General features: G+C 36.4%; 1 protein-coding gene across 1 annotated transcript in view; it reads right to left on the bottom strand.

Annotated features, from left to right (window-relative positions):
* Positions 1 to 19289, bottom strand: part of MRPL39 (mitochondrial ribosomal protein L39) — a 29796-nt gene extending 10507 nt beyond the window's left edge. Inside the window, exons 1-8 of the mRNA XM_004468682.5 lie at positions 19168 to 19289; positions 18251 to 18457; positions 16537 to 16676; positions 13659 to 13758; positions 11752 to 11819; positions 7899 to 8011; positions 4017 to 4082; positions 2941 to 3094 (exon numbers count right to left, since the gene is read on the bottom strand). Of these exons, the coding sequence (XP_004468739.1) occupies positions 2941 to 3094; positions 4017 to 4082; positions 7899 to 8011; positions 11752 to 11819; positions 13659 to 13758; positions 16537 to 16676; positions 18251 to 18457; positions 19168 to 19240 (921 nt within the window). The 5' untranslated portion in view covers positions 19241 to 19289. The remainder of the gene's footprint in view (positions 1 to 2940; positions 3095 to 4016; positions 4083 to 7898; positions 8012 to 11751; positions 11820 to 13658; positions 13759 to 16536; positions 16677 to 18250; positions 18458 to 19167) is intronic.
* Positions 19290 to 19526: the final 237 nt, after the last annotated feature.

Here is a 19526-nt window from a genome sequence, read left to right on the forward strand (position 1 = left end):
TATTTAGTTCATAATAGGGCAATCATACAGTATTTGTCTTTTTGTGTTTGGCTTGCTTCACTCAATATAATGTCCTCCAAGTTGATCTACACTGCCATATGTTTCATGACTTCATTTCTACTTACTGCTGCATAATATTCCATCACACGTATATACTACATCTTGTTTATCCATTCATCAGTTGATGGACTCCTGGGTTGTTTTCAGCTTTTGGATATCGTGAATAACAAGGCTATGAACATCGGTGTGCAGATGTCTATTGTGTCACTGTTCTCAGTACTTCTGGGTATTTGCCTAGCAATGGTATTGCCTGGTCCCATGGAAAGTCTATATTCAACTTCTTTAGGAACTGCCAAATAGTCTTCCACAATGGCTGTACCATTTTACATTCCCACAACTAATTGGTGTGAAATGATATCTCATTGTAGTTTTGACTTGCATTTCCCTAATTGCTAGTGATGTTGAACATTTTTTCATGTGTTGCTTCTCCATTTGTATTTCTTCTTTGGACAGTTGTCTTTTTAAGTTTTTTGCCCATTTTTTAATCTTCTTTTTAAAGACATTTTTGGCTATTCGGGTCCCTTACCCTTCCAAATAAATTTGATTATTAGTTTTCAGATTTCTGCAAAAAAGGCTGTTGAGATTTTTATTGGGATTGCGTTCAATCTGTAAATTAGTTTGGGTAGACCTGACATCTTAATGATATTTAATAGTCTTCCAGTCCATGAACATGGAATGTCCTTCCATTTATTTAAGTCTTCTTTGGTTTCTTTTAGCAATGTTTTGTAGTTTTCTGAATAAGGTCCTTTATTTCTTTGGTTAAGTTTATTCCTAAATATTTGTTTTAGTTGCTTTTATAAATGGAATTATTTTTTCTGATTTCCTCCTCAGAATGCACACCAGTAGTGTATAGAAGAGATATTGAATTTGCATATCAATCTTGTAACTCACCACTTTACTGAACTCATCTATTAATTCTAGCAGCTTCCAAAAACACACTTTTAAATAAACCATGGGTCAAGTCAAAGAGGAAGTCACAAGAAAAATAAGGAAATACATTGAACCCAATGAAAATGAAAATATGGTATCAAAATTTGTGGGATGAAGTTAAAGCAGTGTTAAAAGCGAAATGTATGGCATTAAATGGCATATTAGAAAACAGTAAAAGTCTCTAATCACCTAAGCTCCCACCTCATGAACCTAGAAAAGATTAAAGCAAGCAGAAGGAAGGAAGAGAAGAACAGAAATTAATAAAATTGAAGCCAGAAAAGCTATAGATAAAGTAAGTGAAACAAAAACCTGGTTCTTTGAAAATAGCAATAAAATTGACAAATCTTCAGCAAGAATGACAAAGAAAAAAAGAAAGAACTAAACCTCTCACTTTATACAAAAACTAAGTCAAAATACATCAAAGACTTGCATATAAAAAGTAAAACTACAAAACTTCTAGAAAAAAAAAAAAAACAGAAGAAAATCTTTGGAGCATAGGGCCAGACAGAGTTCTTAGACTTGACACCAAACTATCCATAAAAAGGAAAACTGATGAAGTGCATTGCATCAAAATTAAGTTTCTGCTCTGCAAAAGATTCTGATCAAAGGATGAAAAGACAGGCTGCAGATTGGGTGATATTTGCAAACCACGCATCTAATAAGTGATTAGTACATAAAATACATAAAGAACTCTGAAAACTCAACATAAAAAAAAAAGCAAATAACCCAATTACTGCATTGACAAAAGACATGAATCGACCATTCACCAAAAGAAGATACACGTAAGTGGCACATAAGCACATGAAAAAAATGTTTAACATCATTAGCCAACAGGAAAAGTAAATTAAAACTACAATGAGATATCACTACACACCTATCAGAATACTAAAATAGGGAAACGGATTTGGCCCAGTGATTAGGGCGTCCGTCTACCACATGGGAGGTCTGCGGTTCAAGCCCCGGGCCTCCTTGACCCGTGTGGAGCTCGCCCATGCGCAGTGCTGATGCGCGCAAGGAGTGCCCTGCCACACAGGGGTGTCCCCCGCGTAGGGGAGCCCCACGCGCAAGGAGTGCACCCATAAGGAGAGCCGCCCAGCGCGAAGGAGGGAGCAGCCTGCCGAGGAATGGCGCCGCCCACACTTCCCGTGCCGCTGACGACAACAGAAGCGGACAGAGAAACAAGACGCAGCAAAAAGACACAGAAAACAGACAACCGGGGGAGGGGAGGGGAATTAAATAAATAAAACTAAATCTTAAAAAAAAAAAAAGAAGTAAAGATGAGGGGAGGAGGCAGAGGAAATTCAGTGTGGCTATATAAGTGCAGCATGAGGGATGCCTAAAGTGATGGAACTGTTCGAATCTTCACCATATCCATGTCCATGTACTGGCTGTGATAATGTACTATAATTTTGTAAGATGTTACCACTGGAGAAACTGGGTCAAGTCATTAAGATTTCTCTGAATTATTTCTTAGGAATGCATATGAATTTAAAATTATATCAAAATTAAAAGCTTACTTAAAAAAAAAAAAAGATTACCAAGGAGTGAAAACAATGGAGAACCTGATAGACTTTGAGTCATCAATAGATTATTAAAATGAGGGTAAAAGCATGCCAAATGCAAGACCAAAAGGCATTCCAAAAAGATCTTACCAATATATATATTCCAATATCCTCTCAAGACACCCTCACTCATGTGTCAATTTGAAAAATTAAAAATACTGTCTGAATTTGATTTAACCTTTTCAATTACTGTTTTTTTTTTTTAATATATACTATCTGTTTCCATCCTGGACAAACTGTTTTTAATCATAAACCAAAGTTCATAAAATACTAGTGTCACAGAACTCAATGAAAATTAAAATTTATTTTCTTCAAATTGGAATAAAATCAGGTCCAGAAATATATCCACAACCAAACTAGAAGAAATGGCACTTTTAGTTTTACTTACTTTTAAGTGAAGAGGTAAAGACAGACCTTGGAATCTTCGTACAAGACTTGGCTGGGTGGCCTGAAGATTGTGAACCGCTGATACCTCATACTGGAAACAAATACTTGTTCTTGGAATAAGAGGGCCCTCACTCACATCTATGAAGTCACCAAATCTGATTTGATTTAAATAAATAAGTAAGTAAACCCTCCAAACCAAATTATTTACAATAGTTTGAAAAAAATCTATTCTTGTTGCTTTTATATCCTTCCTTAATCAAATAATACTTGATATAATTCATTTCAGTCTCTAACAACCCTGGCATTATAACCTCAAGTGAAGAGGCCAATACTTTGAAAATTAAAGTCAAGTGAACCTTTTTCTTGATTAGCATTGTTATAACTTTAAAGGTTTTTAAGAGTCACTGAGCACAATCATGCTATCAAGTAGTTCTAATGTCTAAAACTGGCATTTTACAACCCTATGGCAACTCTTTGCAACAGAGTTTGGAATTCACTATGTAGCAGAGATTGTGTCTACAAACAAAGACACATTTCTAAACTGAAAAAAGGTCCAAATTAAGATAATATGATGTTGAAGAAATAGACGCAGGCCATGAAATCAATTCTGCATAATACATTGTCATGAAAACTGCCCCCCAAGGAAGAATGTCAATGTAAGTAGTGAAACTTTTTCATCCATGCCTGAAAAAGCACATTATGGTTTAAGTACATATATAACATAAGTCATAATTGAATAGTCAATATCCATATTTCTGAATCAAAATGAACAACCATGTTCAATTCATAACCAAAATATTTTGTCCAATTTCAAAATAAAAGTAACTCTAAAATTTATTTTTACAACTCTTACAATGTAAAAGATAAAAAACAATCAAATGAGAAAGAGAAACCAAAGCTATTTCTGGACATAATTTAAAGCTTCTAATTCCCAAACAAAACAAGAGAAAATAAAGTAATAAGAATGAAACAATAAAGTAAAAATTCATTTATTTCAGTCATATATTTCACTTAGTAACAAAAAGCTAAGCATGACTATGAATAAGTATAGGGGCCAATTTTTAGATTTCCCCTTACCTATGCAGCTTGACTATTCTCTCAGGGTTCTGAGATGCCTTCTCTTCTATGAAATCTATTTTGTACCTGAAAAGCAGCAAAGAAATAAAAATTCAGCTCTAAAAATACAAAAAGGCATTTAAAAGCACCTCCATTTCTCTTCCTCTTCATCTACACTTTTTGAAAGCGGCCTACATTGGTGCCTCCCTTTCTCACCTCCCATTCAATCCTCACCCCACTTCCATCTGGCCAAGGCCCCATTAACTTGCTGCTGCCAGAGCCACAGGTGCCTCTTTGGTGCCAAACTAACTGACACTTTCCAATTCATTTTTTTAGCACTACTGTTCAGTCCAATTCCCAAAGAGGTCTTTTCTGCAGGCTTGTATGACCTGCTCTACTGCTTGTTATTCTACCTCTCTGGCCTTTTCCTTAAATGTGACTATAATGGTTAAGTTCATGTATCAATGTGGGTAGTGTGATAGTTTGAAGCTGTATGTACCTCAGCTTCTTAATCTATTTCTGTGGGTATGGACACATTGTAAGTAGAATCCCGGTAAGATATTAAGATGTGACCCACCTCATTCAGGGTGGGTCTTAATCCTCTTACTGGAGCTCTTTATAAATTGGATGAATACAGAGAGAAAAAGAAAAAGCCACAGAAGCAAGAAGGTAAAATCAAAGAAACCCAGAAGTGAACGGAGAGACGCTGCTAGGTGCTATGCCACGTGGCAGAGGAGTCCAAGATTGTCAGCACTCAGTCTTTGGAGAGAAAGCATCTGCTGATGATGCCTTAATTTGGACATTTTTCTCAGCCTCAAAACGAAACTGTAAGCCAATAAATTCCCACTGTTAAAAGCCAACCCATTTCATGGTATCTGCTTTCAGCAGCATAGCAAACTAAATCAGGTAGGTTATAGTGTCAACGTTGTTTAAGCAAACAAGCACTGGCCTGATTGTTACTATAAGGGTATTTTGTTGATTTAAATCATTAGTTGGTTGATTGCATCTATGGATGATTACATCTACAATCCAAAAAGGAGACTGCCTTCAGCAATAAGAGAAGCCTCATCCAATCAGTTGAAGACCTTAACAGGAAAAGTGATGATTTCAGCAGTCAGAAAACAAAATTTCTATATCTACCTCAGTTAACCTACTTCTTCTGGGGAATTAATCAAAGTTTTCATCAGAGTTCTCAAGTTGCGGCCCACCCTACAGAATTTAGAGTTGCCAATCCCCACGGTCACATGAGCCAATTCCTATAATACATCTCTTAATATTTACATATATATATACATGTTATACATACACATATTTATATGCATATGCACATACATCTCCTGTCAGTTCTGTTTCTCTGAAAATCGTAGTATAATGGTGTTCCTAAGGGATCTATCCTAGGCCCTCTTTTAACTCTGAGCATCCTTCCTATGTTAGCTCCTTGATTTGCAAAGCCTTAGTTACCTTTCATGCATTTATATTTCCCACATCTCTGCCTCTAATCTACACAGCACTTTGAGTCCCAAATGTATATCTTAAAACCTATGTACCTTAAACCCCCAAATTCCCAAACTGAACTCATGTTAACCCCTTTTTCCCATGCAAACTTGTTCCGCCTCCTGAATTTCCTATCTTAGTAAATGAGATCAACAGGCATCCCCGTGTCCATGTGAAAAACCTGGGCGATTTCCTTGATTCCTCCTTTCCCCACCACATATCCTACATCCAATTCATTACAAAGTCCTGTCAATTCTACTGCCTAAATGTTCTCAAATCTGCCCAATTCTATCTGTAAAACTAATAGCACACATGGAACTGGGCAAGCCAGGTTCAAATCATGATTTTATGACTCACTATGAAGAGCCTTGTCTGTTTACCCCTCATGCATTTCTGAGGGAGCCAAGTCCTTGGAATGCTTGTCCCTCCTGAACCTCACCTAAGAGGCACTCCTGGGAGCCAAGGCCATTGGAAGTTGCTGTCCTACCTGTAGCAGAAAAATCACTGACCCACCTTCAACCTTCCAAAACTCTTCTGTCCTCTCAAACCAACTCCAAAAGTCTCCTTGATCTCCCCCAACATACTCAAACAAGCTACCAAAGTCCAGAAGTTTCTACCAGACTTAGGTAAGCAGGGGAAGAGGAATCCTCAGTGCACCAGGATGAAAGTCGAGACTACACTGTTCAGAGCATTTAAAATGTGGCTAGTCCAAATTGAGGTATACTTTAGTATAAAATACACACCATATTTTGAAGACTTAGTACATAAAAGAGAATGTAAAATATCATTGACATTTTTTGAACACTGATCATACATGGAAATAATACTTTGGATATACTGGTTCAAATACATGTACTATTAAAATTAATTTTACCTTTTTACTTTTTAAAATGTAGCTACTATAAAACTTAAAATTAGATAGCTCACATTATATTTCTATTGGACAGCACTGCCCTAGAATTTTGGCAAACGAGGTGATTTGATACATTCAGATAATCCAAGGAATTAATTTTCTTATAGACTCAATCCTATGAATGGTGGATAGGTTCTATAGTACTATTTATACTTTAATTCAATTAAAATAGTATTTTCCTACTGGTTCCTAAGTACATTGATTATAGGATATGCTAATAAATGCTTCGGGAAAAAGAGTTCCACAGGCAAATACATTTAGAAACTACTGTTTTCTACTCCATTTTTGAAGACCTGACCATGCTTAGTTAAACACAGTATCTTTTTTCCAGCGTACTGATTAATGTCTTATGGAAGAGTATTCTGAGGGACATCAGTTTGAGAAATCCCAGGCTAGAGTATACCAAGGAGGTTTTTGTGGACTAACTCCCAATATATCTATAATACATTATCCCTATGAAAATATGCATTAAATTCCTTAATACTTTCACCAAATGCATGTAATATTAAAAAAATAAAGACAAAATAAAATAAAATAAATAAAATAAATAATAAAAGAAAAAAGAAAAAAAAATTTCTTAATACTCAAAGATACTCTAATCCATAACCATTCCCAATTGGTGAATGCATATTAAGGCTTCAGAATATAATACATAAACTATAATTCTGCAGCATACATTTCCCCTTCTAATTAGTTCTAACTTTCAATTTAATTGTTATTAAAATTCACTAGAGCATATAACTAGAAGAAGAAGGTGATATTTTCTGAGTTGGAAAAGGAACTGAGAAACCAAGCATAAAGAGAATTCTCAAATGGATAATCCATATGCAAAAGATTCAGACCTGGCTGTGTAAACATTTTATATCAGCTGTTAGCTCCCTTCCAAACTGCCTGCATTTTCCTTTTCTTTTTCTTTTTTTTTTGAGGTACTGGGACTGGGGATTGACCCTGGGACCTCATATGTGGGAAGCCGGCACTCAACCACTCCTCGTTTGTTTGCTTGTTATTTGTGTTTCTGTTTTTAAGGAGACTGGGAACCCAGGACCTCCCATGTAGAAAGCAGGCACTCAACTGCTTGAGGACCATCTGCTCCCCTGCATGCATTTTCAATCTTACTCTTTTCATTTAAAGAGTAGAAGGATGAAAGGAAAAGGCTGCCAAGAGCATAAAATATTGTAGTTTCTTTTCATGTTATCACTTCACAGTGGAAAGGAAAGAAGTAAACATACTGCTATGGGGATAAAAAGGGATGAGCTATCTAAGAAAGGAAGTAAAGCAAATAAAATTACAAAAAGGGAGGAATATTTTTCTCAGTGAAATAAACAAAATTGAGAGAAACAAAAGTAAACAGGCTAGGATAAAAAAAGAAAGGATCTTAGAGATGAAAATAAAAGGAGTCATCAGTACACAAAAAAAGAATTTTTAGGAGCTGAATTTCCTTCATTACATATAATTGTGGAAGGTTAGACATTGCTTTAAAGGAAACCAACACTTACTTGTTGTGCTGAAATATTTCTAATGCCACTTTTGCATCAACTTCTAGAGTTTCAAATGGAAGATCTTTATAAATTAAAGCACGAGCATCTTTTGTGAAGGAACACAGGTTCTCCTCAAAAATGAAAGCATTAACCTTTAGTAATACTTTATATAAAAGCATTTTTCCATAAATCAGATATGATAAATCCAAATAAAACAAAAACCAACTTAGTAACTTACGGGAGAAAGTTACTGATTTGCAACTATTGAAAATATGGACCATAAAATACAGGGTTAGCAATCTCCCTCAATTATACAAATTATATACTTTACTTTTAATTAAGATGTCAGCCTCCCCTAATAATAATCCTCAAAGATAATCTTACAAAAATTCGAATAAACTTTATCCAAATTATACAGTCTAATTAAAATATAATACAAGTTGAAATGCTAATAAATAGCAATATAACAAAAATGCATTTATACAATGAAAACTACGTTTTTTGAATGCAAGGGAAAAATTACTGTTTACATGATTCAGTAGGAATCATATAATGATATTTATAATCATTATAAATATATATGATATATAATAATATAATCCTATTTTAATAGGAAATGTAAATGACATCATTGACCCTGTCCAAAATATAGCATATATTCAATTTCATAAATTTTTTCATCAAAATGTCAATTTTACATGATTAAAATGGTTGACTAACAAACATTAACAGTTTTTGAGATTTTTAATAGAAACTATAATTTTTTCCTATAAATAATTGCTAAAAATGAAAAGTCCAACCAATACTATGCAAATAATTTTTACAATAACATTATCTCCATAATTTCCTATTAGAATATTTTGTATGAAATGACTCTTTAATCTTTAAAGGTATAATTTCCTATACAAGTCCAAATTCGTGTTTTAATATATCGATTCCTTCCATGTAACTTTTCACCCCATCAAGCCTGCAGTTAGCAAGTACATTTCTTAAATCAATATTTTCTTTAAAAAAGAAAGGGAAGAAAAGGCAGCAAGTTTCAAGAATAATGAGAGGAGAATCTTGATCTCATTAGTGTTTACTTAATTTCCCCAATAAAGAACCCACTATTAAATTATGACACAGCTGAAAAGAAGCAACATTTGACAAGAGTCTAGGGACTGTGAAGAAAAAGACCCAATCCCTTCCCTACCACCTGCAGCCTTCCTCCCCTGCCTCTCTCCATCTTTCTACCCCTCTCCCTTTTCCCTTCCTTCCTTCCTGTTTACCTCATCTCTCCTTCTCAATAGTAAGCAATATGGGCTTAAGAAATAACTTCTAGAGCCAGAATTTAAACCTGGATCTGCCCTGACATCAAAACCCTTGCTTTTCAGAATTACAGTTTTTCACTGAATCTAAATGTCAACAATTATAAGATGTACTAAGGAAAATAAATTATTAATTATAATTGTAAGAGGCCATCAACTGTAGCATACATCCTGCTTTTAGAGATATTAAAATGTGAAAAAAGAAAAAAAATGTGTCCCATGGAAGTGATAAGATATACTTTTTTCTCATCTCCAAATTTCCAATCTATAAGGCATTCAATTTTGCTTAATTAAGACTGAAGCATCTGCCTATTCCCCCCAATAATAACTAAGTTTCTAGGTTTGACCTTTGATATTCATCAGCATGCCATACCCACTAAGAACAAATCTGGGTCATCCTTGTTAGCCAGGCCCTGTTGTAACCCTAGTCAGAACAAGGTAAACACTCATCATGAAGCCAGGTCATTCAAAAAGAGTTTTGTTTGTTGCTATTTGAGGGGGCAATATTGTCAACAGTTTGATTCCTTAATTCATTTCCGTTCTCAATATGTAACCCTCATCTAAAGGTAGAACATCATAGAATACAACAAGCTAAAATAATTTAGGGCAGTGGTTTTCAAACTCTTCTCTGGGGATTCAGGCAGGTACAGTTCCAGGTCCGTCCGTCCATCCATCCGTCCCCCACTGGCACATCAACCGAGAAAGCTAAGCCTTTATATTCTATAGTCTGGGCATCTACAGCAATATTTGAAAGCCACTCTTAAGAAACACTGTAAAAAAGAAAGCACTTTGAGAAAAAGTCAAGCAGGACATAAAACATCAAGAAAACTGACCATGCTATTATAAATGCCCTCAATCATATGCCTCTATCCTAAATACACTGAAAAAAGCAACGAAAACAAAAATGCATTACCTCACACCATATACAAAAAAATAACTCAAAATGGATCAACAACCTCAATATAAGAATTAAAACTATAAAACTCTTAGAAGGAAACATAGGGGAGAAGCTTCAGGGCCTTGTATTTGGCAACAGATTCTTAAGTATGACACCAAAAGAAAAAAAAGACAAATTGGACTTCACAAAAATTCATAACTTTTGTGCACCAAAGAACATTATCAAGAAAGTAAAAAGACACCATACAGAATGGAAAAAAATAATTATAAATCATGTGTCTTTTAAGGGATTAATATCTGGAATATATAAAGAATTCCTAGAACTCAACAACAAAAGAACAATTCAATTTAAAAATGTGCAAAGCACTTGAAGAGACATTTCTCCAAAGAAGATATATAGTTAACCAATGAGCACATGAAAGGATGCTCAACATTAGCCATTAAGGAAATACATATCAAAACCACAATGAGATACCACTTCACACCCACTAGGATGGCCACTTAAAAAAAAAAAAGAGAGAGGGAAAATAAGTGATAGAGATGATGCAGAAAAATCAGAACCCTTGTACATTGTTGGTGGAGATGTAAAATGGTACAGCTGCTGTGGAAAAATCTGGCCATACCTCAAAAATTTAAATAATTACCATATGATCCAGCAATTCCACTCTCAGGTATTTATGCAAGGAATTGAAAGTAGAGACTCAAACAAATACTCTTACACCAAAGTTCATAGTAGCATTATTCACAATAGCCTAGTGTACACTGACAGATGAATGGGTAAACAAACTGTGGTATATACATACAATGGAATATTATTCAGTCATAAAAAGGAATGAAGTTCTGATGCATAGTACAACATGGATAAACCTTGAACATAACATATTCAGTAAAATAAGCCAGGCACAAAAGGACAAATATTGTATAATTCAACTTATATGATATACCTAGAATATGCAAATTCATAGAGACAGAAAATACAATCAGGTTACCACGGGCTTCGGGAGGCAGAGAGAATGGAGAGTTCTTACTTAATGGCTCAGAGTTACTATTTGGGTGATGAAAAAGTTTAATAATGGATGGTACCATAATATTTTTAATGTAATTACTACCATTGAAGTGTAAATATGAAAGTGATTAAAATGGGAGATTTTGTGTTGTATGTATGTTACCATAAAAAAAAAAAGGAATGGTGTTCTGATAAATGCTATTATATGGATGAACTTTGAAAACAGTATGCTAAATGAAATAAGACAGACAAATGATAAATATTTATGACTCCACTTACATGGACTATCTAGAATAAGCAAATTTATAGCGACAGAAAGTAGATTAGAGGTTACCAGAGGCTGGGGGAGGGGAACTGAATAGGGAGTTATTACTTAATGGATACAGAGCTTCTGCTTTGGGTAATTAAAAACTTCTGGTAATGGATGGTGGTAATGACAGCACAACATTGTAAATGTAATTAATGCCACTGAATTGTATACTTAAAAATGGCTAATTTTATGTTATATATATATGTTGTCACAATAAAATTAATTAATTTTTAAAAATATATATTTTAAATATTTTCAGTGTGAACTTCCCCTACCAATACTAACATAGAATCATTCTAACAGGGAAAGCCAGACTCTAAAATCAATACTCCAGAGAATCAAAGGTCTTACTTTTGTTGGCATCCACTGATCAAGTCTCTTATCCAAAACTATATCGTAGCAGAAGGCTCCAGCGATTACTGTAAATCCAACCAAAACATAAAGCAAAGCCAAATCTGTTAGGGGATAAAATTACTAACCTCCAGCATTTGAATATCCACACCATAAAAGGGTTAGAAATCTTTCCCAACTCTATAAATTATAAAGCTGCTACCATTGTCCCAGCTGCTTGCAAGATCTCTATCAACATTTCCCCCACCATGAAAAATTAACTTTTTGTTAGTGCTAAATCACCAGTATTTTGTAAAACTTTGTTCTCTCCAAAAATATTATCAAGTTTTCAAGTAGTCATTAGATATAAAAATTCCAAAAGAACAAGACATTTTCATAAGTAGATGAATGACTAAATGGGCATGAAATGTTACATGTATTTCTTTTTTTAAATCTCCTAAATATTTTCGTTTTGTTCTTCTTACATAAGGGTATACATGTTCATGCTAACCAAAATAATTCATATGATATAGAAGGTATACATGAAAAATTAAAGAAATTAAAATTTTCAATCATTCCCTCTACCTAGCATCATCTCTTGAGTTTCTTTCGAATATTTTTGGTGTTTATACATCTACCTTTTTTTTTTAGGAGGCACCTGGGATTGAACCTGGGACCTCATACATATGAAGCAGGTGCTCAACCACTGAGCTACACCCACTCTACTATATCTACCTTTTTAAAAAATAAAGTAGAAATGTTCCACTATACATACTGTAACAAAATCCTGTTGTATTTGATATATTCTAACCACATGCCCATTTCAGTGTTCTATTTCATTCTTATTGATGGCCAAATAATATTCCACTGAAATTATTTATCACATTTTATTTACCTAAACCCCATGGTAAGACATTTATACTGTTTCTACTTTTCTTATAATACAATGTGGCAAAGATTATCTATATCCATGTCTTTAACCTTGCCTTTTAAAATTCTAACTTAAATGGCCAAGTTGTAATCCTGCCAAAAAACATACCAACTTAAATCTTCCCTACTAGTATAAGGTTTACAGTTTTGCTATAACCTTGCCAATGATGGGTATCATCACTCCTTTTAATTTTTGTAAATCTTATAGGTGAAGAATATCATCTTACTGCTTTTGTCATTTCTTTATTCAAACAAAGTTGAATATCTATAAAAGCCTTTTGTATTTCCTCTTTGGGACTTGACATTCATAATCTTTGTTCATTTTTCTACTGAGTCATTTATCTTGAAATCATATCTTCCATAAAATTTTTCATTTAACAAAATTTTTAGCATCTGTATTAACAAAGGAACATTACTATGGATTACCAGCAGAATATGGAAGTAGTATTATGTTAACAAATGTTAAAATGCTATTCATCAAAATACATTTTACAGAAGTAGGACAGTATGAGTAACAATCTATGGATGGATACTTAATTCAGAAGGGCATCAATCATCTTGCTTTCTATAGGAAATCTACCGGATTAAAATTACGAAGAGTCTGCACCATTGCACCTCCTCCAAATGGGTGCCAGCTCTGGAGTCATGGTCATTTCTACTGATATAGCACCACCTAAGCACAGCTATTTCCAGAAGCCCTTCTATTCCCAGCTCCTCCTCCACCACATGTTCAATTTGGAAACAAACATGGTAAGAAATAAACACCAAGGCAATGTAATTTCATGAAATCTCTGTTCAAGAGAAACACTCTTCACTAACTCTATTATGTTAATTATAGACTTTTTAGATGGATATAGTTATATCATCCATATAAAGGTACATAGTAACAGTAATTTATATTAGATAAAATTAGAAATGAACTCTATGCATCATCAAAAGTAGTACCAAAGTATTTAAGGATTACACAAGGTATATATATATTTATATATATACATTACCAGGCACTTCTGGAGCTCTGACCAAACTGACCATATATTCATCTTTGAATGCCCTCTCTATTACACAACCCATCATCATGGCACAAGAACGCCAATAAGCCTAGAATAAAAAATACATACAAACATAATGCATACTATGATTAAAGGTTCTACAATATTAACATTTAGGTTGACTTTGACTTAGAAAATATTTCTCAAATATCTACCTGTTCTCATCATGCAGTAGTGGTTACCATTAGACCATGGCATTACCTCTACTTTTTTATTCACTCAAGCAAAAATCACAGAAGAACTTCATGTTATTAGCAATGCTTCTGTGCAAGATATCAGGCACTATAATGATTATCAACCAACAGAAAGTTTTACTATCTGGTGGTAACCTTGTTTTTAACCTAGGATAAAACTGTTAGCAAACCTGTGCTAAAATAAAATATATTAACCCATACCTACTTATCATATATATTAACATGGATAGAAAATGAAACTTTAAGAATTCTTCATAATTCCTATCCAACATCTAACATCATATAGTACAACACTGAAGTAACTAATATTTACAGCAAAACAACCCCACCACCAACTTGGCTTTTATTTTACAAGCACACTTGGATTATGTACATGCCTGAAATGAGTATCCATGCAGTTACCTCATCAGAGTTCTAGGGAGAAATATGCACCCTATCCTATACCTGCTCATCTTTTCTCTTGAAACAGGCACCACTATAACTGGGCACTTATTTTCATCTTTCTCCACATCTGAAGACTATAAGGAGGTCACCTGGTTCTGTTTAGCAGAGCCTATACCAGAGCATATTCTATGCAACCACTTAACACACTAAAAGTAGGTACAAACCTAGATCTTGAGGGCAATTGGCAAAATGTTACTTCTATCCTGTTTGAATGTCGTTAAATGTCTGTGTGGCACTGAACTCCAGAGTCCAAAACTGTAGGTTCAAATCCAGGCTCCACCACTTAACAAATCAGTGAACTTAGTCAAGCTATGGAACCTCTTTTTGCCTCAGTTTATTTGCTTAGAAAATGAAAATAAATCAAATACGTTGTAGGATTTCTATGACAATTAGATAAGTTAATACCTGTAAATCACCTAGAACAGGGCCAGATACACAAGTACATATTTAATGTTAGCTATGATGATTATCATTTTTTGTTATTCCCTTAAGTATTTCATGTCAACATTTATTAAACACCTACTGTGTACAAATCAAGGACAAGGCCCAAAAACGGACATGGTACCTATCTTCACAGAGCCAATTATCTTAATGTAGACAACATTTTTTCTTACAAGCGAAAATTAAAATAATGGCCATAGGGAAAAAAGGAATTCTGACAAGAAACTAAGAAGGTTCCACAAAGCAGATGGCAGTTAAATGAACTATAAAAGATGAAAAGGATTTTAACAGGGGATGAAAGAAAATGCTCTGTGTTGAGGATCAATATCATCAAAAACAAGGAGGGAAAGGCTGAAGTGGCTCAAGTCGATTGGGCTCCTGCCTACCACACGGGAGGTCCCTAGTTGAGTTCCCAGTGCCTCCTAAAGACAACAGTAAGCTGGAACAACAGGCAGGCACAGCAAGCTGACAACACAAGATGATACAACAAGAGACACAAGAAAAACATAATGAGAGACACAACAAAGCAAAGAACAGAGGTTCCCAGTGCCTCCTAAAGATGAGAACGAGAGCGAGCTGACATGACAGGCAGGCATAGTAAATTGATGCAACAAGGTGACACAAGAGACACAAGAAGAGGGAAGTGGACGTGGCTCAACTGATAGAGTATCTGTCTACCATACAGAGGGTCCAGGGCTCAATCCCCAGGGCCTCCTGCCCCGTGTGGTAACTGGCCCACGCCCAGTGCTGCCACACGCGACGAGTGCCCCACACACAAGGAGTGCGCCCCCTAAGAAGAGCCACCCCATGTGAAAAAAGCGCAGCCCACCCAGGAATGACACTGCACACACAGAAAGTTGACGCAAGATGGCACGAAAAGAAAAAGAGAGAGACACAGTTTCTAAGTGCTGCCAGATAATGCAAGCAGATGCAAAAGAACACACAGCAGATGGACAGAGAGAGCAGACAATGGGAGAAGGGCAGAGAAATAAATAAAATAAATCTTTTAAAAAAAGAGAGAGACAAGAAGAAAAACATAATGAGAAACACAACAAAGCAGGGAATAGAGGTGGCTCAAGCAATTAGGAGTCTCCCTCCCACATCAGATTTGGTTACCAGTGCCTCCTAAAGAAATAAGAAAGACAAACAGACACAGCAAGTGCAAACGAGAGGGTGGGGAGAAATAAATAAATCTTAAAAAAAATAAAGCAAGCAGGGTGACACATAAACCATGTGGGGTCCATATACTCTAGTGTGGAAAGAGCTAGGAGGAGGTAGGAAGATGCAATGGAAGGGAAAGATAGAGGTGGGGCCTGGAAAGTTATGTGAATGTTATTAGGAAATGACATGATCCATATCCTGTTCACCTGCACTTAATAAAGCTTTTCTAAAAACGTGATGGAAGACTGAGCAAAGAGAATTTAAAAGTTATTGAATTAATCCAGAGAAGATGGTCAAAAGCTGAATTCAACTGGGAAAGGAATTACGTGCACTATAGAGGGTGATCCATAAATACACGTTGAACAAAGATGAATATAAAACACGTCACATAGTTTTCTTAAACCAAAATATAGTATTATTATGAATTATGAAAACGTGTAAAAAAAAAACAAAACCCTGATTATCAGTACAGTTTAATATTTGACCTTGGCCATACTTTCACATTTCATTCTTCATAAAAAACAGATTTTAATAAATAGGAAAAGAAAACAATGGGGCAAAAAACAACAACATAGAAACAGAAATACCTTATTCACTTCTCTTGGATCACGATCTTTGAAAGTAAGAAATTTAATTTCACAGGACTTGGTCAAAGGCTTATACATATCCCAAGGCTGTCCATCCACAAGAGCCAAAATGGACTTTTTGCAGTACCACTCACTTAAATCTAGGAATTTAAAAATGGATTAATGATCTTAATCTGAATGAACCCAAAATGAAAATTTACATGTTTACGTTGAGAAACAAAACAATGAAAAAGCAAGATTCTGCAGGTTATCTTTTTTGAAGAAAAAGTATTGAGTTAATCAGTAAACAATATAAAAGTAATACCCAACATACCCAAGGTATTTTTGATTAACAAAGTTACCCAAACCATTTACAAAAATCACTAAGTACAGTTGTAAAATAATTTATCAATGATATAGTAATTAAACAATTTTCCAAAAGCTATACTTTGAATATTCAGAAAGTAGCACCATGTATATATTTGGACATAGGTGCACACAACCTAGAAAAAAGGGAAAATACATTAATTTGATCACAAAAGTGGTCAAAATAACAGGGTCTAAATTATCAGCCACTACATAAGTTCCATAAGGCAAGGGTCATGTCTGGTTTTGCTCCCTCCATAGTGTATCCAGAGCCTAGTACAAAGCCTGGACTATAGGAGGTGCTCAATAAAAATTTACTGAATGAGATATAAACGACAAGAAAAGCCTCAGGGCATGGGGTCATGCTGAGGGTGGTTCAGAAACTCCTATCTTACATGTGAGACGAATAAAGCTCCTTAAGGGGCTTGAACTTAAGGGGTCTTATTTTCCTCTAACTCTAATGCCTTACCACACAGAAAAAAATTCAATAAATAATACTCACAAAGCAAGCAATTATTGTACGTACAGGGTCTAAATTAATTCCAGTGCCTAGAGTAAAGGAATATTGAGATTGTATTCTCTGTAGCCCTGCTTAAACCAATTACTACGATTACTTAAATTGTTAATTACTTCATTGTAGTCATTACTGACTTTTCCAAAAGTTAAAACAATACAGTTAGTCACCTTTATGTGTGCATGTATGGCTGTGCCATGCTCTACTTGGGGAGCTTTCTGAATGTAAATATTTTGAGTCCTATCAAAGCTACTATACAAATATTTTGATCAAAAGTAATATGTAGCGGCCCTGTTCCCTTACTTCCACACCAAGGAACATGAAGTGGTTACCTCCCTTAAGTTATAAATAGAAACAAATGTTGTTACCCCAGTTACATCCACCCCCTGCAAATTTCCATTCACACATTGACCAAACCTATTAATACATATATATGCATAAAAACCCCAACAAAGAGGCAGATAAGAAATGTGTTAGGCTATAAAGAACTAGTAAGGAAAAGAAGGCAAAAATCTGGTTGTCTGAGGTCAGGGCAGTCCCCTTATTCCAAACCTATGCGGTGACTGCTCCCACCACAGCAGAGTCCTAAGAGGAGCAAGGCAGCTAGTAACAATGCGTTCAGATCCAGTCTTCTGCCAGAAGCAATTATGACACCCTAATCTCAGCAAACTCCAGGACAAGCCCTGCACAAGACCCACAGAACCACCAAGAGCTAAAGAGACAGTGAGCAGACAGTAAGCCAAACAAGGGAAAACTTGTGGGGAGTTCAGAGAGCAATTACAGCATCTTGTCTCTTCTGCAGCAGTTCTACTGCATACCTTTTGCAAAAACTAGCATCTTGATTCCGTTACTTACGCATGGCACAACCATAAGGAGTTGAAATGTTTTTATTCATCACAAAGACAGTGCCGGGGTCAGTTTTCCCAACATGTTTAACTTCAATCTTCTCAGTTCGGGGAGTTAACGACAGTTGCCTATTTTTCTCTCTATTAAAGAGTTCATTCCGCATTTCTATCAGTTCGGTCGGTGACAACTGAGGAGCTGGTGATGTTGTTATAAATCCTGTGAAGTTACAAAAAATACGAAAACGGAAAAACACGATTTACATACTGTCTGTGAACTCACTCCGCTCCATTCCAGCAACACTATTTTTATATAGCAAAGAAAGGAGGCGACAGACATCTAAAAGCCGTGCGCCAAAAATGCGCTCAGGGATAAATATAAATCGTTTGCCAATCATCAATCAGCAAAACGCCAAGGCAGAAACCCGCAGCTGGCCCGGATCCGCGCCTTTATTCAATTCTGCTCTTTCACCGTCAGATCTCAATTTCCCAAAAATTTCCTCTGACGAGTTCCTATCTGTGCCTTACAAGAAGGGCCAAAAAGTAACGAGGAAGCGGAGTGAAAACTAGCCCAGAGTCACTGCGAAGGTGAGCAAAGTTGTCGCTGTGAAAGGGTCTTGGACAAGAAACCTCAGCAGACTGGAAATGCCATGCCAAGACTATCATTATCTAGGGGGAGATATGATGAGCTCAGGTTTCAAACCCCAGGAAACGAGTATTCCTGCAGGAACACGAGGCCAGCCTGCTCGCGGCGGAACGTGGCTCCTTTCCAGAGGGGACCCCGGTGCCCCGGGATCGGTCCGCGGCGGGGCCTAGAGGACCCTCCTCGGTCCGGAGCCTCTTGGCGCCTTCAGAACCCACAGCGGGCCCAACCCATGCACACCCACCCTCTAGGCCTCATTCCCCGTCCCCACGGCCACTGAAACTCACTCCAGCCGGCCCCGCTGTTGGAGGAGGCCCGCCAGAATCGCAGTCCTCGGGCCGCCATGGCCATCGCCTCCATCGCAGCCGTGGGAAAACTGCCGCGTGCACGTCCTTCTCTGTCCTCCCCGGAAACCGAGATTACGCACCCCGGGTTCCGTGCGACGATTCCATTCCAGCCGCGGCGCTCCGGGCACCGCCACCAGAGGGCGCGTTCGCACTGCGTGGAGATTACCGGCCACGCCGGCGACCCGGGACTGTGCGTGACCTAGAGTGCTGGGCCCGGGTTGGCAGGGCTGCCACCTCGTGGGCTCTGCAGGGAAACGAGTGCCTCCTTGGGAAAGGCGGAGCCCATACGCGCCAGCGCC

Source organism: Dasypus novemcinctus, chromosome 4 (genome assembly GCF_030445035.2).
Source record: "Dasypus novemcinctus isolate mDasNov1 chromosome 4, mDasNov1.1.hap2, whole genome shotgun sequence".
Taxonomy (NCBI): Eukaryota; Metazoa; Chordata; class Mammalia; order Cingulata; family Dasypodidae; genus Dasypus; species Dasypus novemcinctus.